Consider the following 25,122-nt stretch of genomic DNA (forward strand, 5'->3'; position numbering starts at 1 on the left):
GTCTTAGAGATAAAAATATCAAATATCTTTTATTGAAGAAATTTCCTTTTCTCTCACTCTCAAAATATGGACATGGCATTTTATTAAGAATTAAGAAATAATTTGCATAGTGAACTGCATAGTAATAATTTAATGTGAACTGCATAAGAATAATTTGCATAGTAAACTGCTTGCATAGTGTCAAAACTATGCAAGCAGACCACTTTGTTTGCACAGTGTTTGGTATTATTTCTTAACTTTCTGTGGAAAACGTTTTTCACATGGTTATAAATTAAATTAAACATGCCAAGAAACCATATTCTTGTTTAATCTTTTATCCAAGTGTAAGCAGACAGTTTGCATGCAAAGTATCTTCACTACTATACTTGTATATAGAAGCTAAGGCTTCATATTAATTACCTTAGTATCCCATAACAAAGCACATGTTCTTTCTGGTGTGTATAATGCTATGGGAAGGACCACTACCCATACTGGTTTCAGCTTTTATTAAGGTATGTTAAAGTGTGGGGATACCACTCCAAAAACTGAGTGATCTACAAGATCACTCCAAATCTCACTGAGTGATTCAAAAGGATCACTAATGACCTGAATCACTTCAGGAGATGAATCTCAGCAGTGGTTCCATTTTTTGCCTGTCACTGAAAACCAGCCACTGTGCCAAACTTGTCTACTCCTCTGGACACAAGCTGCCATCAGTGGCAGCCAGATCCAGAAGCGATACCAAGGTTGAAGTATGTGAAGCCTTAGTAGCCTAGTCATGAAGATACTTCATGTACAAACTTCGTTTGCTTACACTTGGATAAAGAATTAAACAAGAATATAATCTCTTGGCATGGTTAATTTCATTTATAACCAAGTGGAAAACTCAGCAAATTCAAAGTAATTTAATAATAAGGTGTGACACCTTTCCACTTGTATGTGGGAAATATATGATTTCTGCATTATATCAACCTTGATATCTCTTCTGAGTCTGGCTCCCACTGGATAGGAACCCTTCCCATAATGCATAGCATTATATACACCTGACAGGATATGTGGTTTGCATAATTGGATACTAAGGCAATTAATGTGAAGTCATTAGCTTCCATATACAAGTTACCTTCACAACTAGGTAACTTCCATATGCAAGTTACCTAGTTGTGAAGATACTCCATGTGTAAACTTTGTTTGTTTACACTTGGATAAAGAATTAAACAATAATATAATTTCTTTATGTTAATACTTAATTTTCTGTATCTGATCTTATTTAAGAAGCTTACAGTGAGGATGTATTGTTCATATTGGCATGGTTAATTTCATTTATAACCAAGTGGAAAACTCAGCAAATTCAAAGTAATTTAATAATAAGGTGTGACACCTTTCCACTTGTATGTGGGAAATATATGATTTCTGCATTATATCAACCTTGATATCTCTTCTGAGTCTGGCTCCCACTGGAAAGGAATCCAGGTGACCAGACCTGTGCTCAGGTCTGGTCACCTGGATTCCTTGGAGATAAGGAGGCTGTGGAGAGGGTTCAGAGAAGAGTGACCAAGTTGGTGAGTGATATAAAAAATGCTCCCTACATTGATAGATTGAGAGCTTGTGGATTGCAGAGATTGGTTGATAGGCGAAGAAGAGGGGATATGATAGAAACATTCAAATTACTAAAAGGTTTTTATAGGATTGATGCAGGGGAAATGTTTCAGCTGTGTGATAGTGATGGAAGAACAAGAGGTCATCTCTGGAAATTAAAGAAGAGTGTGGTTAACAAAGGTGTCAGAACAAGGTTTTTTGCCTGGAGGGTGGTGAATGAGTGGAATTCATTGCCTGACTTAGTTGTGAGCTCTTCGTCTGTAAATGAATTCAAGAAGAGATATGACAGATATTGTTTTGCTAGTTTGGGTCTCCCGCGATGAGTCTACTGACTCCATGGAGATACCCGTAATAATAATAATAATAATAATAATATCAAGTTAACACGTTCGCTGTCAACTACGAGTATACTTGTAGTTGGTAAACCAGCCACACAAGCCAGCTACAAGTATACTCGTATGACGCTTACTGCCGGCAACGAGATTACTGTACGAGTATACTCGGATGATGCTTACCACCGGCAACGAGATTACCGTAATGACCTTGAAGAAGTGAAATTGCTTGGCGTACGGGAATAGACTATGCCGAAGTAGCATGGCAGCGAACATGTTAAAAGATTAAATTTCTCTTTTTGTTGGTTCCATTTTCCCTTGTGTGTTAATTCAATGGCTTGTTATGACTAACTAACTTGGCTTCTTGGAAACAGTGTTTTTATAGGGCAATCAGTCTTATCTGCACTGTGTATTAGGACTGTCAATTATGTGTTCTTCTGACCAATTCTGGTTTGTGGGATGAAAATCCTGAGTTTTGGTGAGGAAAAAGCCTTGCCATCTTCATATGAGACTAAGTCACCTTCAGTTGAAAACCCCTGATATAGTTCTTCACATCCTAGACAGGATTCAGAATTAGATTTTTCTGTTCATTATTAAAAATTATGGAAACAGCTACCATGTTGTAGTAAAACTTCAGTTTAATATAAATCAAAATAATCACCTGAAGTTTCGACCTTCATATCAATGCCATCATTTGGAGTACACCCACCCACATGCATACATAAAGAAATAAGCTACGTTACAATCAACATAGTATGCTAAAGTCGCAGCAATTTGGTCAGCCATTAACACTACTGGCCTGACCTCTAAGGGGAAAAAAAAAATTACTACATCAAAGAAGCTAGAGTCTTATTATCTGTTTGGTTACAAATCATTTAAAAGATATATGAAGCTAGAGAGCAACATGTTTTCACAGAAATTAGAACAAAACAGATAAATGATGGCCAGTAAGGGCTGAAATTATTGCTTAGCCTTAAAGTAAGGGTTTGCTGGAGAACTTGAACTTAAGTAGGCTGAATGTGTGACATCCAAATTCTTGGCATTTTTATGCCACCATTATTGTTTAGATTAGGATGGTTGATCAAAATTTCACAGGTTTCTTTAAATTTGCATTCATACTAGGTTTTTGTATGATGTAAGGAACAAGTTCCTTTTCAATCAGTTAGTTGTAGGGTGTAGAGCATAATCTGAGAAGCCTGCTTTACTAAAATTTTTTAATTTAATATGTTATTTGTGTTCTTTTTTTTTTTATGATTAAGAATTATGTATCCAGTTTCACCAAATATAAGGTAAGTTACAGGTGCAGTGGATTCAGTATATATCCCAGGGTGAGCCATGGGGGGAGGAGAGGATCCTTGGAGGAGTTGAATATGTTTTTTTAATTTTATAGATGGTTTAAAAGTAGCATTAAGATTGTAATGGTGTAGAATTCTGTTTTATCTGATAACCCTTTAACCTTCAAGTATAGTTGAAGGCAGTGGCAGCTCATTCATAAGGGCTGCTAGAGTTTCATTAGTCTACTCTCCAGCTGTGGGTTTTTGCATTTCTGGCATATATATGTATGTCCCCTCTATAATCTACTCTAATCTATTCTAGTATAATTCTACTTTATTCTACTATAATCTACTCTTTCCCCTTCAATGTACTCTATTCCTCCTATAGATTTAAAGTTGGAAGAGGGTTAGTTCAGAAGCCTTAAGATAGCAGCCCTACCACTGGACTATCCATTGCCAGGCTAGTCACCTGACATGGAGAACATTAATCTACTTTTAAGCCAACAGAGAAAGATAATTGAAATGAATCTATGGAAAATGAAAAGGTAAAACGAAATTGAAATTGAAAAGGTAAAACGGAAGCGACAAATATAATACATATAGCAAACTGAAACTTAAGTGGAATAGCATATAAAGAAATAAAATTAGACAAAATATTAAGTGAAAGAAATTTTCAAATAGCAGTAATCACTGAAACAAAAAAGAAATTAAAAGGAACCATGAGAATTGAAAATTTTAATGTAATATATAGTGGAGTTGACAGAGACCAAAGAGCATAAGCAGGTGTTATGATTTGGATTCATAATTCCCTTTAAAAAAAAACAGTTAAAATATAACGAATAATAGAAGTTAGAGGTTAAATAACCTGTCTATTTTTAGGCTTAAAAGTAGATTATTTAAACAATAATTGGTTTTATATGCCCCAGAAGAAGGAAGAGAAGATGTTAATATTGAATTTTATAATCAGTTATAAAATAAATAAAAATGATTATGTAATATTAGCAGGAGACTTAAATGCAAGAATTGGAAACACGAAAATTAATAATATAGGAATATGTGGAGAACATACTCTAAACAGGAACGGTAAAAATTTGATTGACTTTGTAGTTTATAATAATCTTAAAAGAATGAATTCTTTCTGTAAACATAAAGATATACATAAATATACCTGGGCAGCAAGAGGATGGAAATCAATATTAGATTACTTTATCTTAAATGAAAAGACATCAAAGGTCTCTTTAAATGTTAGAGCTCACATAGGATGTGAACTAAGTAGTGAAACGACCACTTCCTCATTTAAAATAAAATTAAGATTATCACCTAAATGGCTACAAATAACAAGAACAAAAAGAAAATTTAAAACATTTGTTTATAAAACTAGATTATACAATGGCTATGTGAACAAAGAATTAACCAATATTTAGATAAAATAAAACAAAATGAAGAAATAGAATGGTTTAATTTAAAAATGATGCTAAATACAGCAGCAAATGAAAGCTTAGGAAAGACCAAAAAATTCGATAAAAAGAAAGAACTGAAGATATGGGATGACGCAAAGAAATAATCAAAAATGAAAAAAGAAGCATATCATAAATGGTTAAGCAGTAAAAGATTAGGAGATGAAATAGAATATACTAGGGTGTTCTGAAAAGTTCTTCACTTAACAATGAAAAAACGAATTTATAACTTCAAAATTATTTTTATTTTTTAACATAATCTCCCTTAAGACTAATATGTTTATTCCAGCAATGCTCCACTACCGTTATCCTGTCCCCTGTAGGGGTTCTCAGTAAGATCTACAAAATACTCCTCTACAGCTGCAATCACCTCTTGATTCTAAGAAAAATGTTGACTTGCGAGGAACAGTTTTAATTTTGGGATGAGACAGAGGAAGCTAAAATCTGGGGAATAGGGTGGATGTTCCAACAAATCATAGTGCAGATATCTTAATTTTTCCATTGCCAAAACACTTATCTTCACCTAACAATGAAAAAACGAATTTATAACTTCAAAATTATTTTTATTTTTTAACATAATCTCCCTTAAGACTAATATGTTTATTCCAGCAATGCTCCACTACCGTTATCCTGTCCCCTGTAGGGGTTCTCAGTAAGATCTGCAAAATACTCCTCTACAGCTGCAATCACCTCTTGATTCTAAGAAAAATGTTGACTTGCGAGGAACAGTTTTAATTTTGGGATGAGACAGAGGAAGCTAAAATCTGGGGAATAGGGGGGATGTTCCAACAAATCATAGTGCAGATATCTTAATTTTTCCATTGCCAAAACACTTATGTGGGCAGGTGCATTGTCCTGATGAATGATGATTTTTTTTCCTTCTGCAAACCAGGACTTTTCTCTGAATTTTTTCATCTAGCCTGGTTAACAGATCGGAATAATATTCTCTGGTTATTATTTTACCCTTTTTCAAGATAATAAACAAAATGCCTTTAGCATCCCAAAACACTGATGCCATGACCTTTCCTGCTGATAGAACCAACTTTGTCTTTTTTGGTGCTGAACAATGGGCTTCTGTCCACTTTTTTGAATGCTGGTTGGATTCTGGTGTATAACGTTGAATCCAAGTCTCATCCATAAAAATCAATAGATGCACAAAATCAATTTTATTCTTGTTAAAACGCTCCAAGCACTGTTCAGATATTTTCATGCGAGTGCGTTTTTGATCTGCTGTGAATAAGCGTTGCACCCATCTTGCGCAAAGCTTTTTCATTTGCAATTCTTCATGCAAAATATATTCTACACGTGCTTTTGAAATGCTTATAGTCTCAGCAATTTCACGCACTTTTACTCGCCGGTCATCCAATACGATATTGTGCACTTGATCAATGATTTCTAATGTTACACTTTTTTGGACATCCTTCACATGGATCATCTTCAAGGCTGGTATGGCCATGTTTAAACTCGGCAGCCCATTTCTTAATTATTGAAAAGGAATTAGAAGAGTACCTATAAACTTTTATGAACTTCGAATGAATTTCTTTTGGCGTTAAACCGTCTTTTACAAAGAATTTTATAACATCAATACTCAATTTTAGCCATTTCAAGGGAGACAGACAACGTTTATGCTTCAGACAGCTGTATAAAACAAATTTCTTCATAGAATGACTTACAATTTCACATGGATGCTTATCGATAGTGTTGCCATCTATGTTTGAGGCTGAGAACTTTTCAGACCACCCTCATAAAAAAATAAGAGCCATAACTAAAAGAGAAGTTAGAAAAAGACATAGAGAATCATGGAACAAATTTGTTTCTAATTTTGAACATGATTTATATAAAATAAGACCGAATGTATAAGATTTTGAAACATTTAAGTATGATTATTATGATTATTATTATTACATCCTCCATGGAGTCGACAGACTCATCGTGGGAGGTTCATTCATCTAACAACATATTTATCATATACAATCTTAAAGTCCTTAACACTCCTTGCATTAACAGCACATTCTGGTAATGCATTCCATTCACTGACAATTCTCCATGTAAAAAATCTACTCCTCACACCCTTCTTCACTACACTTTCACATAACCTCCAGGAATGAGCTCTGGTTCTTCCCTTCTCAGCTTCTATTGTTTTTATAATCCCCCTCTGGATTAATCTGATAAAATTCTCTCACTAATTTAAATGTCTCTATCATATCACCTCTCTTCCTCCTATCCACCAAACTCTGCAACCTCTCTCTGCATAGCCAACATTCCAAACTCCTAATATTGTCTTAGTCACTCGTTTCTGGACCCTCTCCAATATCTTCACATCACATTGAAAAATTTTATCTGCTGCTTCAGTAGGTGACCAGATCTGAGCACAATAGTCCAGTGTGGTCTGACCAGTGCCTTATACAGTGGCGCAACCATTTCCTTATCCTTACATGTTAGAGTACTTCTTATCATAGCAGAACAATGTGCAACCCCCAGCAATATGCCCTTTAAACTTCAGTCTGCTATCAACCATCGCTCCCAAATCTCTAATTTCATCCACTTCCTGCAGTATGGCACCATTGATATAGTACATGACCTTATATTTCTGCACTCCAAAATGCAACACCTTACACTTATTGATATTAAAACTTCAACCCCACTTTTTGTCCAAGTAAAAAGTCTATTCAAATCTTCCTGAAGGGATTCAGCGCTATTTATAATTCTTCCCAACTTTGCATCATCAGCAAATAACTGAAGATCTCCAGTCAGTCCACATTATATATCATTTACCAACAAGTTAAACAGCAGGGGCCCAAGAACAGAACCTAGGGCACTCTACTGGTTACCCTTCTTTTTTGAGACACTGCTTTTGAGAGCGCTTCATACACTTCTGTGTTTAGTTGCTTTAGTTCAAAGGGAATCTTGGATTTTTACTTTGAGTTTTATTTTATTGTGCTTGTAAATCAGTGAGTTTGTTTCTTTGGTTACCCAGTCTTTATCTACGTTTTTTGTGTTTGATTGAAGAAATGTTTGGGAGGCTGCTTGATGAATGACGCTAGTTATTGCTTTAAATATATTGTCTGTGTTATCATTTGATACTGCTTGTGGGTGGCTGTTCTTGTTATCTGTTGTATGCATGACAGTTTTGGGCTGACCTTATCCATTTGTCATTTATTAAGATGTGATGAATTTGAGTCTTAGTTCCATTGGGATGTTGCCAGGTCCATTTTCTTTCTAATTTGTTTGGAAATATTGATTGAAGAGATATCAGGTTCTGAGAGTTACAAAAGTCCAATGGCCGTTTTTCTTGGTTGAGTTGTGGTATAGTTCGCCCACCGTTTGTGGGTCTCTGCTTGGCGTCTTGCCAAGAATAATCGATTCATGCTGAAGGGGAGAAAGAAATGAAGGACGTACGAATTGGTCGCCAACACGCGAAATCATGTGCTTTTATAGGTAAAATTTTCCAACTGCTATACAAGCAACATAGTTAACTACAATAATCATAAAAGAGAAGTTAATTTTCCGACCTATAATAATAAACAACTCATCCCACAATACGGACTGATTACCCTATTATTGGAATGGATTCTCCTTTTTCTGACATGCGCAGAAATGTTGAAGAATCTCTAATCGGTGGGCGAACTATAGGTGTATTATCCTATGTTTTTTGTGTTTCCAGCTACATCTTTTCCGATTTGTGCATTGAAATCCTCTCTAACTATGTACACATTGTGCAGGTATTTTGGTAATATAGTTGACTAGGTTTGGGATAGAAGGTTTCTTTGTCTTTATCCTCTGCTTCAGTAGATGCATATGCACATGTAATTGCTATTTTTGGGTTTGCATTTATTGTAATAGCTATTATTCTTTTTGAAGCACTTTCTATTAATACAATATTTTTGACTCTGTTGTTTACTAGGATTCAGACTCCACCATTTCCAGATTAATCTGCAGATGAGTACACCAAAGGCCAATAACGATTAGGGGACCTGATTTCATTGAAAGCCAGGTGGGTTTTCCATCAGTGCTCCTGTATGCAGATTGCATCCATGTTTTCTGCCTCTGCTCCTCTGCAAAGTTCATAAAATTTGCACATTTTAGGAGGGGTGCGAACATTATATGTTGAAATGATTATGGGTTTCTTCCAGAAATAGTGTTTAGAGCGCTTCTTTCCTTCATCAGGCTGAAGGTTCCCCCGTGGGCTTTGACCTCCAGCCATCATAGGGGGACAATTGAAGTGTGCTCTGTGGTTTCATTTTGGATTGTTGTTTCCTTTTGTAATCTGAAGTTATCCACATATCAGGTGATTGGCCCTAATATGCTTCACCAGCCATCTTCACCTATTGGAGGAAGGGTAGCCTACCAGCATTTCCCAAAGCCATCGCATAGAGGTGTGGCTTGGATTTTACTCCTCACAAACCATTAGGGAAAAGAAAACCAGGAAACCCTCTTAAGAGATTCAACGATGACTTCTAAGACTGGAATAAGCCACTCTAAATCCTAAATCCTTGACAAGCTTGATGATGATGATTGGTCACACATCTTCCCTCAGGCAATCTCTCCTTCACTGTCTACTGCAAGCCTTACATTTGGCCAATATATATGCACTTTAAATCTATTGCCACCTTTCACAAAAACGTGGAGTCATTAACATCCTCAGAGAACAGAACTATAACAATTTGCTCTAATAAACGGGGCTCTTAAACAAGAATTACAAATTATTAGTAATAATTTATAAATAATGACTGTAGCAAAAAATCGTCAATCAAGTTCTTCATAAAACTTCATTTTATTTATTTATTTGCATGAAAAAATGCAAATAATATAGATTACACTAAAATCATAGCTATCCCATATATTAAAGGGTTATCAGATAAATAATAGAATAATTATTATCTGATATTATCAAAAATAGAATTCTACATCATTACAATCTTAATGCTAAACCATCTGTAAAATTATATTAAAGGGTTATCAGATAAATAATAGAATAATTATTATCTGATATTATCAAAAATAGAATTCTACATCATTACAATCTTAATGCTAAACCATCTGTAAAATTAAAAAAACATTCAACACCTCCAAGCCCCCCCACTGGTCGGCCAAGGGGGGGGTATACCGAATCCATTGCACCTGTAACTTATCTTATATTGATGAAACCGGGCACATAATTCCTATCCATAAAAAAAAGATCCTAGACACATTAACAATTTTGGTAAAGCAGGCCTCTCAGATAACACCCTACACCAAATTAATTGGAAAGATACCTGTTCCTTAAATCATACAAAAACCTGATATGAATTTAAAGAACCTGTGAAGTTTTGATCAACCATTCTAATCTGAACAATAATGGTGGCATAAAAATCCAAAGAATTTGCATGGCACACATTCAGCTCACTTAAGTTCTTCAAGTTCTCCATCAAACCTTTACATTAGGACTCTAAGCAATAATTTCAATCCTTATTGGCCACTATTTGTACTGTTTTGTTCTAATTTATATGAATAATATGTGAAAGCATGTTACTCATCATCATCAAATTCCTGCCATGTACCCTCAAGGGGTGTACAGGATATGACAGTACTACATGAAAAAATTACATCATTACTAACTTCCTATCTACAATTTTCCTCCAAATCAGTCTGTTACTTGTCAAGACTCCAACATTATCAGATCTTATATTTCTATCGTCTAAGGCACTTTGTACCTATCAATCCACCTATATCTTGGTCTTCCTCTGGGTCGTTTTCCTGCCAACTTGGCAGAGAACACTTGTTTTGCTAATCTTTCCTCTCCCATTCTATTTAAGTGACCATACCATTTGAGATTAGCTCTGCTAACGCATTCCTGGATGCTGACAATGTCAAGTTCTTTCCTAATATCCTCATTTTTAATATGATATTGCCATTGATGCCATCTGTTCACGCCTCTAATCTTTCTCAGGACTCTCATATCTGCGGTCTCTAGTCTTTGGTCAAGTGTTTTACTTCTGACCCAGCTCTCAGATCCATAAGTTAAAATTTCAATCTAAGCAATAATTTCAATCCTTATTGGCCACCATTTGTACTGTTTTGTTCTAATTTATATGAATAATATGTGAAAGCATGTTGCTCATCATCATCATCATCATCAAATTCCTGCCATGTACCCTCAAGGGGTGTACAGGATATGACAGTACTACATGAAAAAATTACATCATTACTAACTTCCTATCTACAATTTTCCTCCAAATCAGTCTGTTACTTGTCAAGACTCCAACATTATCAGATCTTATATTTCTATTGTCTAAGGCACTTTGTACCGTATCAATCCACCTATATCTTGGTCTTCCTCTGGGTCGTTTTCCTGCCAACTTGGCAGAGAACACTTGTTTTGCTAATCTTTCCTCTCCCATTCTATTTAAGTGACCATACCATCTGAGATTAGCTCTGCTAACGCATTCCTGGATGCTGACAATGTCAAGTTCTTTCCTACTATCCTCATTTTTAATATGATATTGCCATTGATGCCATCTGTTCACGCGTCTAATCTTTCTCAGGACTCTCATATCTGCGGTCTCTAGTCTTTGGTCAAGTGTTTTACTTCTGACCCAGCTCTCAGATCCATAAGTTAAAATTGGTTTGAACACAGTCTTGTATACAGCTAATTTAGTGTTTCGACTAATTTCTTTCTTATTCCATATGAATTTATTCAATTGACTTCCCACGATACCAGTTTTGCTGATTCTGTTGTCTATTTCTATATTTAGTTTACCATCTTCACTAAAAATTGTGCCTAAGTAGCTGAAATGTTTTACTTGTTCCACAGGTTCTCCATTCACAGCACAGTTGACATTTTCAATGATTCTGCCTATTTTCATTGTCTTTGTCTTTTTATTGCTGACCTTCATACCATATCTATTACAACAGCTATTCAATTTAGTCAGAGAATCTTGCAGACTTGTAGCGGATTTATTTAGAAGTATAACATCATCCGCATAAAGCAAAGAGCTGACATTAACATCTCCAATTTTGATATCAGGTTTAATACCACATTCCTTCATAATGTGATCCATATAGATAATGAATAACAGAGGGGATAATGTACATCCTTGTCTCACACCAGATTTAACATTAAACCATCTTCCTGTACTTCCTTCAATTCTAACTGCTGACTCACAACTCAAATAAAGACTAAGTATTGCTTGATATAATGCCCCATTTACACCATATAACTGCAGCGTATTGAATAGCTTCTCTCTTGGCACCTTGTCATATGCCTTTTCCAAATCGACAAAACTTAAATACAGATCTTTGTTATATTCCCATGCTTTCTCGACTATTAGTCGTAAAGTGAAGATCTGATCCTGACAGCCTCTATTTGGCCTGAACCCAGCTTGTTCTTCACCAAGCTTTTCTTCCACAATTCTTCTCAACCGTTTCTCAAGTATACTTGCATAGATCTTGCCAGGAACACTCAGTAGGGAAATACCTCTGTAATTCTCACATTCAGTTTTATTTTCCTTTTTATATATGGGTACTATGAGAGCTCTACTCCAATCATCGGGAATTCGTCCCTCTGTCCAGGCTTTCTGAACTATGCAGTGCAGCCACTGTAAGACTCTTATACCACCATACTTCAGCATTTCTGGTCGAATATCATCTACTCCTGCTGCCTTTCCACATTTCAAGCCTTTGATGGCTTTTTCTACTTCAAGTATGGATATGTATTCCTGACTGCATGCCTGGTCAGTGTTTTTTATCACTGTGCTGTCATCACTGCTTGTTTCATTTAGCAGTTTTTCAAAGTAATTACTCCATACTTCAAGGATATCTTTTTCTCCTGTTTTCATTTCACCTTTATCATCTCTAATTCCTTTTACAGCACTCTTTCCTCCATTCCTAAGCTTCTTCAACAACCTCCAGAATGTTTTGCCACCTTCTTGATATTTATTTTCTATATTCTTGCCAAAGTCCTCCCATGACTTTTGTTTAGCTAGTTTTACACACTGTTTAGCTTTCTTACATTTGTCTCTGTATTCTGTAAGAGTAAAAGCTGACTTATTTGCCAGGAACTTTTGATATGCTTTCTTCTTTTCCTTCACTGCCTCTTTAACTTCCTGTGTCCACCAGGGAGTTCTGATTTTTTTATCCTTGCACACAACCTCACCACATGCCTCTCTGGCAGAATCAATCAATGTTTCCTTCAGAGTTTGCCACTGAATCTCCAAGGTTTGATTCCTGTTCTCAAACTCTTTCATTTTCTTTTCAATAATATTTCTGTATTTTAGTCTACAGTTCACATCTGAGAGCTGCTCAACTTTAATTCGCTTTAAAACTTTCTTACATGTTATTCTTTTCAATATGAAATTCAATTTTATCCTGCTCAAGACTAAATAGTGATCACTTCCAATTTCAAATCCTCTGTACACTCTGGTGTCCTGCACCAGGGAGAAAACATCACTATCAACAATAACATAGTCAATGAGACTTTTCTTATTCCTAGCCTCTTCTCTCCATGTGAATTTGTGCACATTTTTATGTTGGAACATGGTGTTAGTAATAACCAGTCCATGTCCTGAGCAGAAATCCAACAGATATTTGCCATTATTATTAGCTTTGCTCTTTTCTCCAAATTTTCCCAAAATATTTTTGTATGTCTCACAATCATTTCCTACTCTACTATTTAGATCCCCAACAAGGACCAATTTTTCATTGTGTCAGTTGCTTTTTCTAAAGCCTCAAAAAATTCCTCCACTTCTACCTTAGTAGAACCTTCTGTGGGACCATAGGCACAAATAAGTCTCATTGTCCAGTTCCCCATTCTCATATTTGCCCACATTACTCTACTTGAGACTGACTGCCATTCAAGAAGATTAGCCTCGTATTTTGTGTTGAATACTATGGTTACTCCTTCTTTTCCTTGATTGTCATTGCCTGAATATAACATTTTGTATTTATTGCTCAGAAAGATCTCACCAGTTTTGGTCTTTTTTGTTTCAGTCACCCCTATTATGTCGATCTGGTACTTATCTAATTCCTCAGCTAGCTCCATTTCTTTGCCATTCAGGCTTCTTACGTTGATAGTACCGATCTTTAACTCTGGTGATGTTGAGTTAAAGATCGGTAAAGGCTATGTGGAGGTCTCCTCTCAGTTATACAGCTTTGGCCCTTAAGCACCTCGCATGTTGCTCTCTAGTTTGATATATCTCTTAATGATTTGTAAACCAAACAGATAATAATAATAATAACAGGACTCTAGCTTTGATGTAGTAAGATCTATTTTTTCACCAGAGATCAGGCCCATAGTGTTAATGGTTGTTCAAATTACTGTCTCCATAGTATGCAGATTATAACATAGCTTGTTTCTTTGTATACTCCAAGTGAGGACCTTAATTATTAAGGTCAAAATGTCAGGTGATTCTTTTGGTTTATATTAAACTGAAGTTTTACCGTTAAAGATACCAAGAAATTTTATACTTGGGTTTAATCCTTTTCCCAACACAAGGAAAATGCAAAACAACGCTTTGCATGTGAAATATATCCACATCCGAGCTACTTGTATATAGAGGCTAATGACTTCATATCACTTACCTTAGTATATATATATCCCAGATACATAGCAGCATGATTTTTGTGAGATATTGTTGAGATGAAAAAATTCATCCTATCATAACTCTGCAATTCAGATGTATAATGAGCAAGGACTAGACCTGATTTAATACAAGTCCTTGATTTTTATTGGATTGGTTTTCTATAGACAGCATATGTTGTTCTTGTCAAAAACCCCCAGAAGAACATCCTGAAATGGGAGGGATCTTTTGTCTTCTAATGTAAAGTGATTGTACAGTTTAAGTAGCTTAAGTAAACTACTTTGGTTGTTTAAATAGCCCTAAATTCTCCCATTTGTTCCTTGGATTCAAAACCAGATACAAATGTTTATTAACATACCAGAGCTAAATTCTTTGTTTTATCTGCAGTTCTTATCTAGCTTCTCTTTCAGAGGACTTCACAAATAAGTGCACAAGGGGAAGTGATGAGCCCAGCTAAACCTTTTTTCTGTTTGTAGTTAATGTTTTGTGAGAAAATATTGAGATTGTGTTTGAATATTTAGATATCATCAGGAGTTAACAATTCCTGCAAAATACATAAGTTGTTATCCCTGTGAACGTTTCTGAGCAAGCTAATATCAAGTCTAGCTAGGAGGTTGAATGGATGATTCCACTGTTAAATCTTTCATTTTATTCTCAATGAAATGAAAGAAATTCCTCACATAGGACTTTATTTTTTATATTATTATTATTACGGGCAACTCCAGGGAGGCCCTAACATAATGTTAAGAACAACTATTCGACATTCACACAGTATCTATCATACCTTGCCTTGAACTCATTCACAGTCATGGCACCCACAACAGACTCTGGCAGCTTATTCCAGTCATTCACCACTCTCCAAGTAAAAAAAACCTAGCTCTAACACCCTTGCTAAACACACTCTTGCCCAGCTTCCATGTATGGCCCCTAGTCCTCCCACCACTAGTCCTATTCTCAAAAATATCTTCTGAATTAATCTTATAGAAACCTTTCAGTAATTTGAATGTCTCAATCATATCACTCCTTTTCTGCCTATCAACCAATTTCTGCAACCCACAAATCTTCAACCTGTTTTCATAAGATTCATTCCATAGACCTGCTATTATCTTGGTCACTTGTCTCTGGATCCTCTCCACCTCCTCCCCATCAAGAAGAAACCCTGGTGCCCAAATCTGGGCACAGTAGTCAAGATGGGGTCTTATCAAGGCTTGATACAAAGGAACAATAACCTGTTTGTCTCTGCTTGTTAAAGTGTTTTTCAGCAACCAAGTGATTTGATGAGCTGATTTAGCCACTTTTGCAATGTGCCCCCTAAACTTCAACTCCCTATCCACCAACACTCCCAAATCCCTTGCCTCGTCAATCTCCTGGAGTACGGTTCCACCAATGTGATATACTGCTGCTAATCTTTTCCCAAAATGCATAACCTTACACTTTACCAATTAAATTGACATTCATTCTCCTTAGATATGTGGAGCTAGGAACCATTATTGATAATTGAACAAATCCCTAACATCTGCATGTGGCATATAGGAACATTAGCCTTGTATACTCTGGGGAATCATAACTTTTGGTTTAATAGGTGCTTGGAGGTCAGCCGACCAGTTGCAGAGGCCTTTTTCCAAATTATTGATTTATTTTTGTGGATTGGTCATGTTGGGTTAGTATCCAGTAACTGATATGTCTAAGTCATAAGTAGGTGTTCCATGTCACCACACCACTCAGCCAAAAAAAAAAAAAAAAGAGAGAGGGAGGCATAATCAGAACCCTTTGTGATTGTGCATGCAAAATTGTATGTGCTAATGAGAAATAAAGTTAAGAACTAGAGCTCTTCAGCATAGTTTTTCCTTGTTTCTGTGTGGATCATTCCATTGTACCTTTTAACATGACTTCAAACATCTGAAGGTCTAAGAGATATTCAGTAATTTTTTTATAGTGAGTGATCTTACTGAGTGATCTTACGTAATAATAATGGGATGTAATATCCCTTAACTTAAATAAGTTCATGTCACCAAATTGAAGCCTTTGGCTCTTCATATAATTAGTAACTCATTATTATTTATTTTCAGCTGACCCCTGTTTTGCATGCTGCAGTTCACATTGAATTATAACAGAGCATATGAGTACAGTTGTCCATTATATTGCCAGACCTATAAACTTCTTACTTAAGCAACTTGGTTGGCCAACTCAGCAAACCAGGATAACACCACTCCCCAACCGATAAACTATGGGTTCATATTCCCACTATGGTGTGATGGATTTTTGGTGAAGATAGATGGCAGATGATTTTCATTGCCCACTGTGTGAGGTCTTATTTAAAATACTTTAAAGTACTATGTGGTATTTATTTGAATCGCTTTAGGTACTAATGTGCAATAGGTTTACAACCTTTTTGTAGGTAGGGTTATCATTTCAATAAAAAGAATAAGAATTTTTAACAATTTATTTACAGGGAAAAGCTTGAGGATTGGGTTGAGGTAAATGAAGGGATTGCTCGTGTATCACGCTTCCGTCACCTTCGCTGTTTTGGATATCATCTGTCAGAGCTTAAAAGAAATAGAAAATCTGGATCTAGTTTCATCAATAGCAGAAATTTGCAGAATGGTATAAATAATAATACTCCAGTCAGAAAGGTAGGCAGAAATTTTAAATGTTTTGTGGTTCATTTCAAATAGAAATATTACTAATGAAATTTCATTTAACTTGTATTTAACTTGTTATTTTCATTTAACTGCATAAGATCACTTTTTTGAGCAAATGTAATCATTTCTGAAAGTGAATATAGGAAAAAAGCATAGTGACAAATTCTAAGAAAAAGTTCGTACAAAAAAAAAAAAGTTTTTAAATAATACAGAAGGAGAAATGAGAAGGGAGGCATTAGGATGAACAAGAAGATAGGGAATGTGTAAACACTAGAATTTTGAATAGTGTAATGCATAACAAATATGGTATTACTAATATCTGGGTGCAAAAATTCATGATATTAGCCATGCCATCTGGATGCAAAAAGGTACGAAGGAAGTGATCGTCTTGGCTGGTACAAATGATTTGAGAGGAATTCTATGAGGGAGGATGCAAAGGAGTTGTTAGAAGAGGCAAAACTGAAGAGCAAGAAGGTGAAGATTTAAGTCTCTTACCATACTACTATGATAGAGGCGAACTGAGGAGGAGGGTGTCAATAACCAATGAGTCTATATAGATTTTTCTTTAGGAATGGCATAGGATTTGTGGATCTGTGGTCTGTATTTGATGGAAAGAAGGATTTTTACAATGCCGATGGACTGTATTTAAATGGTTTTGGTGTTAGGTGTCTAGAGAGAGAGAGAGAGCTTTGTTCACCAAGCATGCTGAAGCACAAATTCAGGGAAACTTAAGCAATTAGGGCAGAAGCAAGTGAGTTTGAGTGAAGAACCCCATGAAGCGAGTGAGAGTGTGAGAATGACCAAGTGAGGAATCTAATCTCTCAAGTAGAAATTTTGAATAGAGTAGTCAATTCAGAAAATAAAGATGGGTGAGGGCCTAAAGGGATGCTGCAGTTTCTATATACTAATGCCAGAAGTATCAGAAACAAGAGGAAGGAATTTTTGGCATTGGTTAGTTCCACCTCACTTCACCATTAGTGAGACTAACAGCAGATGATGTAGTTACAGGTGTAGAATGTGAAGGGTTTAGTATTTTCAGAGAAGATAGGACGGGGCAGGCGTACTGCTGTTGAAAGTGGTCATCAGCAGTACTGTTGTGCCCCAATTTACGATTATTAGGCTTTCAGCTATCCTTACATGTGAAACTCTACTTGTCTTTGTCCAAATCTTATTTATATACGAGATATCACCCAAATACAAATATTCAAGCTTCTTCTTCCCTTAGTGTTTTTAAATATTTATTTTATACTGCACCTTTCAGGACATTTAGTTTAAGATATAAAATTCATAAACAAGGAGCAATTACCAAAATATGTCTGAGTGCGAAACTAATATGCATTCATGACCTTTATCTCATAACTTAACAAATCCCCCCCCCCACGTGATTAGGTTCATACATTGTTACAAGTAGTGCATTGAGCAGCAATCTCAGACAACTGTATTTTCAATGAACAAAAGTTTATTGAACTCTTCAACATGGTACAAATCATTCTTTATCAAATAAAATTCAATTCAATACTAAGAATATATATAATACAAATTTTCACTAGCTAAACGCAAGTATTAGGTTAAGATCCTACACAAGAATTGTGATCACATCGCTGTAACAGATTCTATACATACAAACAAGTATAATCCTAGAACTAGTTGATCCTTTGTCTAACCCCTTACTGGCTTGATCATACTATAATTCTGTATTTTCTAGGACATGTATAATCAGTTACTCTAATTTTCTCACTAAGACAATATGGATTAAAATTATCCTTTTGCTGAGCTAATACATACTTTTGACCTTTAAAACTCTCTTAATTAAAATACAATGTATATGCAAAAATATCTAGGCACATGAATACATATTAATTAATAGTAACAAGCTCATTTTTATTCTAGTTTGACATGTACTAAAGTCCTAGTATAATTCTCATTAATCCTTTCAACTGTTCGGTAATTGAACAATGACTACAGTTATGCATGATTTAAATTGACACGAAATTTTACAGTACCTTTTGACTTGGGTCTTCTACACTGGTCTCTACCTTTTTCCGATATTTTCCCATCCTAGGATGAACTCTTCTATAACTTATCACTCCTAAGTTCTTTTGGCACTAAGGTGGACTTTCAGAATCTTTACCTTACATTCTTCAATCAAGGACATTCCTAGGATCATCCATTCTATGGCTGTGAACTTCACCACGCGAGCACTGACTTCTTTATAGAATTTTCTTTCTCTCGTTACGATCACTGGACGAAGAAACACACTGACATTATCTTCTCTCTTTTTAACTAAATGGTGTCCCTCATTTCTTACAATTGGAACACGGAATCGAAATCCTGCACACTTTGTTTCCTTATTGTGTCGGACGGAGAAAACTCCTAACCCGTCACTCAGGAAAACCGCGTGAGACCTCCCGAAGACTCGTGAAGAAAAACTCTGAGGAAAAAAAAAGCCTCTGTGTGTGTGTGGGGGGGGAGGGGTTCCTAACCCTTTTATACGATGATCCCTACCGGCACCTTCTTCAATTTCTTCACACCCCCCCCTTACTGGAGTCGATTTCACTGACCAATTAGAGTTGCGTTTTTCTGCCAAAACATCATGCAGTCCGTGTGCACGCAACTGACACGTGATGAAGTATCAATTCGGACCTTGACCTTTGGTTTTTGTTTAAGCTAACCTCTATGTCATCTATACTAAATTAATCCCCTTTCCAAAATTTTCTAAGAATTAACTCGAATCTTTAATCTCTTATTTCAAGTGTAAAAACTAGCCTCTCACATACAAAATCCTATGACTAATCTTCTTTGCTTTACTTAACCTTATTTTACAATATCACAACTGTAATAAATTTCCCTTCTTTTTTTTTATTTAGTTCAACAAACAATTTCAGCTATATTTTTCACTTGGATGCAAGCATGTTTTTCTTTCTTTTTATTTTTTTGTATTTGTTACTTTCAAAGGCTCTTAACAATATCTGCTTAGGAACAAGCTTGGTTACTTAGTTATCTATACAGGGTTTTTTTTTTTCTTCTCTTGTTACATCATGATAACTGAAAATTTCACATTCTTAAGTTATCAGGGTGTAACAGTACCCCTGATGAATTGCAGCCAAAAAGAATAGAAGACAGTCAGGAGGGTGACTGTGTTCATTTAAAGCAGTCTGTGTGGGATTAAGGCCACACATTAACAAACTGTACCATGGGAGTACAGTTTGTTAATGTGTGGAATGAGTTTGAGGGACGGAGTGAGCTGTATGGGAGCGATGGACTGCATTTGAGTGGTTATGGTGTGAGTCGCTTGGAGAGACTGCTGCTGGAAGGTAGAGAAGTGAATAGAGAGAATGAATCAGATCAAGAGGGGAGTGATGTGGAAGAGCAGGAGAGTAAGACAGGAGAGATTGAAGGAGTGGAAATGAATGTGGAAGTGAGTGGTATGAGTATAGATAATGAGAGAATGGGTGTGCAAGAGGAGCAGGGAAACGGGGAGGCTCAGGGTGGACAGGGATACACAGCGTGAGAAAGGTGGATGCTCCAAGAGGAGGTGAGAGAATGTGTAGGCAGGAAAGTAATGGGATGATCAGGGATCAAAAGGAAACAGATGGAATTGCAAAGGGTTCTAAAATGAAGAAGCAGAAAGGGAAATGGCCCCAGTCCAGCATGGAGAGATCACATCGAGTGAGTGGTATCAGTGGAACTAGCTGTAGATCCAGAAATGAGTTGTTGTGTTTGTATACCAATGCTAGAAGTATAAGAAACAAGGCGGATGAAATGGTTGCACTAATTGCGTCTGTGCACCCAGAGATTGTCGGAATAAGTGAGACATGGTTAGATGAGGATGACATCCTGACAGGAATAGAGATGGAAAGGTATGATGTGTTTCGTGAGGATAGAAGGGGTAAAAAGGGAGGGGGAGTGCTATTGATGATAGAGAAAGAGTTATGTCCATACAAGGTAGAGATGCAAGGGGGAAATGGGGCCAGTGGTTTTGAGGCAGTATGGTGTGAGATAGAGGTGAATAGAATCAAATACTTGGTGGGATGTTGTTATAGACCTGGTAATGTGGATGGTGGTGATAGTGAAATGTATAGTCAAATAAGCCAAGCAAATAAGAAAAGGGTGATCATTATGGGTGATTTTAATTATGGCAATATAGACTGGAATGAAGAGATAGCAACTGGAAGTAAAGAAAATGATTTTCTTGAGTTTTTGAGGGATAACTACCTCAGACAGTATGTAACAGAGGGCACAAGAGGATTAAGGGTCTTGGATTTGGTCATCTCATCGGAGGATGTAATTATCAATGAGGTATCAAATCATCCACCAATTGGTGAAAGTGACCATGAGGTGATTACTTGGGTGGTTGCCAGCAGTGCAAGGACCCCTGTGAAAAAAGGGTATATGTGGAACTACAAGGGGGGTGATTATGAAGAGCTCAGGAGACAGCTTGCAGGTGTAGCATGGAATGAGGAGTTAGCTGGAAAAGAGATCAATGCAGCTTGGGGGATTTTCAAAAAATATTTAGTGGATGCAATGTCTAAATGTATACCACGGGTGAGAAGGTTAAATAAGTTAGGTGTGAGATGGATGAATAAAGAGATTAAGCATGCAATACAGAGAAAAAGGGCATTGTGGAGGCAGCATAAGAGAAGTGGAAGTAACCAATTTCATGAGTTCTACAAAGACCAGGCAAGGAGAGTGACTTGGTTGGTGAGAGTAGCTAAAGAGAGGTATGAACAGCAGTTAGCTAATGAAGCTAAAAAGAATCCTAGGGAGTTCTTTCGATATGTAGCCAGCAAAAGAAAGAATGATTATGGAAGGATGACATTGATTGGAGGAAATGGTATAAAGACAGCTGTTGCAGAATGTGTGGTGGAGATACTTAATGAGCAGTTCATAAAGATCTTTCAATCTTGTGAATGTGACTTCATGGAGAGATTAAGAGCAGTTGATGATGGGGAGGAGAGACTGACTGTAAGTGAGCAAGAGGTGTTTGGGGAGTTGAGTAAACTAGATGTAAATAAGGCTGTGGGACTTGATAATATATCACCGCGTATTCTGAAGGAATGTGCCAGAGAGTTGACACCTGCCTTGACATATTTTTTTAATACGAGTCTTGCACTTGGTCAAGTCCCTAAAGAGTGGAAGGAGGGCAAGATTGTGCCACTTCATAAAGGAGGTGATCGAACTAAAGCATCAAACTATAGGCCTATCTGTGTGTCGGGTGTTGTGGTTAAGTTGTTGGAGAAGCTTGTGAGAACTAGAATCCAGAGTTGGGTTGACAACAATGGTATAATCTTTGATGGACAGCATGGATTTGCTAAAGGGAGGTCGTGTTTTAGTAATCTACTTACTTATTACAATAAAGTGACTGCTTCCTTGGACAGAGGAGAAGGATACACAGTAATATACTTGGATTTCGCAAAAGCTTTTGATAGAGTGCCTCATGATAAGTTGACAGTCAAACTAGAGCAGATGGGGTTGGATATTAGATTAGTGCATTGGATTGGAGACTGGCTATCTGATAGGTATCAACAAGTTGTGTATGGGGGTGCAATATCCAGGAAAAGGAAAGTCACTAGTGGAGTGCCTCAGGGATCTGTTTTAGGGCCATTACTATTTAACTTGTATATTAATGATATTGGCGAAGATTTGGATGGAGATATTCAGTTGTTTGCAGATGATGCAAAGTTGGGACGAACCATAAAGAGTAGTGAAGATGTTGTGGCCTTGCAAGAAGACTTGAATAAATTGATTGATTGGGCAAGCAAATGGGGATGTGAGTTCAATGTTGCAAAATGTAAGGTTTTAAAATTTGGAAAACAAAGATGGGATGCAGAATTTATGCTTGGTAAGAATATATTGTTGGAAGTAGAGGAAATAAGAGATCTGGGAGTGATAGTGGATAAGGATCTAAAATTTAGGGGTCACATCGCCAAAATTGTGAAGACAACACAAAGACTTCTGGGAATGATGAGGAGGACACTGACGTGTAGAAGTAGGGAGATTCTTGTTCCATTGTATAAGGCTTTGATTAGGCCACACATGGACTATTGTGCTCAGATTTGGTCACCTGGTTTTCAGAAGGATGAAGAGATGTTGGAAAGGGTCCAAAGGCGACTGACTAAGGTAGTTTCTGACCTCTGGAATGTCGAGTATGAGGAAAGATTGAAAAGATGTAATTTGCAGAGACTAGTGGAGAGAAGGAAGAGGGGAGATATGATAGAGACCTACAAGTTGGTAAGGGGTTGCTATAGGATCAATGGTGGAGAAGTTCTACAGCGAATAGTGGGAGATCAGGGGAGAACCAGAGGTCATCCCTGGAAACTGTATAAAGAGGGTGTGAGTAGGGGAGTGAGAAGAAGGTTTTTTTCGTGCAGAGTTGTGAATGATTGGAATGCCTTGCCTGAGAGTGTGGTGTCTGCAAGGAGTTTGAATGTGTTTAAGACCCGGTATGATGAGATGTGTGTGAGATAAAAGGACCTCCTAGATGAGTCTTTGACTCCATGAGGTCTTGTTTAATAATAATAATAATAATAATAATAAGTCAGAATATACAGTTGGTTGTTGCTATTGGCCAGGGATTTCCAAAGATGATCTGGAAGACTCATCTCATCTTCTTTTCGTTCTCTTTTACCTTGTGGTGTCGAGGGTTTATTAATCATCAGATCTCAAACCATTCACAGGATAAGGTGGTCAGCCCTACACCCTGGTATATCCTATGTCCTGTAGTGTTGCATTCTCAAGGCCAGTTTGCCTCTTTGCGGATGAAAAACCCTAGGATAAACTGGGGAAAAAACCCTACTGTCCACGCCCAAGACCGGCTAACTTGGCTATGGCTGAGGAAGATCCTTCAGCTCCTCACATCACTGAGAGGAATTGAACCTAGGACACTCCTTCCCCAGGCATATGGTTGCAAAGTGTATAGCCACTAGGCTAACCACGTGGACGATCTGGAAGACTATCAAATTAATACAATGAGTACAGAACAAGTGATTATTATGGGGGAGGGACTTCAAAAATGGAGATATAGACTGGAAGGAAGGAAGATCACATGGCAGGAAGGAAATAGAATTTATACACCTAATAACTGATAATTACTTACGGTAGCACATGATGGAGGGGGACTAGGGGTGGGAGAGTATTGGACCTCATCATAGGATCAGACGAGTTATCTATAACCAATGTGACCACATTGCCTCTGATTGGTGAAAACGATCATGTGATCTTGACTTGAGAGATTGTAAAACATGAGGAATGTTCTGTCAAGAAGGGGGTATATGTGGAACTGTAAAATTTTGTAATTATATATTTTTGTGTCAGTCATTGTTGTGTTGTATGCCTTTTATAATATTTTATTTCTTATTTTTCTTTACTATGTTTCCTTCAACTTTCCCCTTTCTTTTATATCTATATTATAGCTTGTGCTCCTTACAGTTACTTTCTGTTTAATACACTTTACTTATTCTAATCCGATTAACTGAGTCCCCTCTTGTAATCCTTTATACTTCCTACAAGTGTTAGTGCTGTTATGTCTTTGTTTTTCTTATTTATATCTTCCCTTTCTATCTTTCAATCGCTATTTTACTTCTTCAGATATCTAGCCTAATATACTTACATCTAGGATTGTTTCCTCTTCGGATACTGGCAAATTTATATTATGCTGCACCAGCCAGTATCCTATAGCAGAAAAGATCCTTACTCAGGGAGACAATACTAGATTCTGAGGCACTCTTACACAATGTTTTACCTTAATACGGCTGTATAGATTCAGACTGTGGTTGTGACCTAAATTTATGATTATATACACTTTCTAATTCCTTCCTGCCAAAAGAGGTTCTATTTTTATAAGTGGTAATTCAGAATCGTAGTCAGGCATGACTCAGGTTTAGGCAAATAAATCATGTTTATTGGAATATCAGAGCAAAATACACACTAAATAATTTCATGCATTCAATTCATCTCAGTACTAAATAAGGAAACTCATATTAAAAGATTAACACACTTTAAGTTTAAATCAAAGGTTATAAAGCATGTAAAAAACAGTAACTGATAATTGGGATGGATAGCAAATGATATGGTGTTAAACCAAAAGTCCTTTCTGCAAGCAATTCATAAGATAATATAACAAACATTCTAATGGTATGCAGTTACTATAAATCTACATTTCCAGTCTCGTTATGTTAGATCAATCACATACAACACAAAAGATCTCTTCCAAACAATTCTTCTTATTCTCAAAAGGAGGCTAACTATCTAATTAGAGTCTCTCCACAAAGTCCTTTAGAATAATG

At 36.5% G+C, this 25,122-nt stretch overlaps 1 protein-coding gene across 1 annotated transcript in view; it reads left to right on the forward strand.

The window, feature by feature from the left end:
- Positions 1 to 25,122, forward strand: part of LOC150100276 (uncharacterized) — a 127,183-nt gene that overhangs the window by 540 nt on the left and 101,521 nt on the right. The window contains exon 2 of the mRNA XM_090403070.1: positions 16,648 to 16,828. Coding sequence (XP_090259196.1) covers positions 16,648 to 16,828 — 181 coding nt within the window. The remainder of the gene's footprint in view (positions 1 to 16,647; positions 16,829 to 25,122) is intronic.

The sequence above is a fragment of the Typopeltis vanoorti genome, chromosome 13, assembly GCF_054136105.1.
Source record: "Typopeltis vanoorti isolate ZY-2024b chromosome 13, IOZ_Tvanoo_1.0, whole genome shotgun sequence".
NCBI lineage: Eukaryota > Metazoa > Arthropoda > Arachnida > Uropygi > Thelyphonidae > Typopeltis > Typopeltis vanoorti.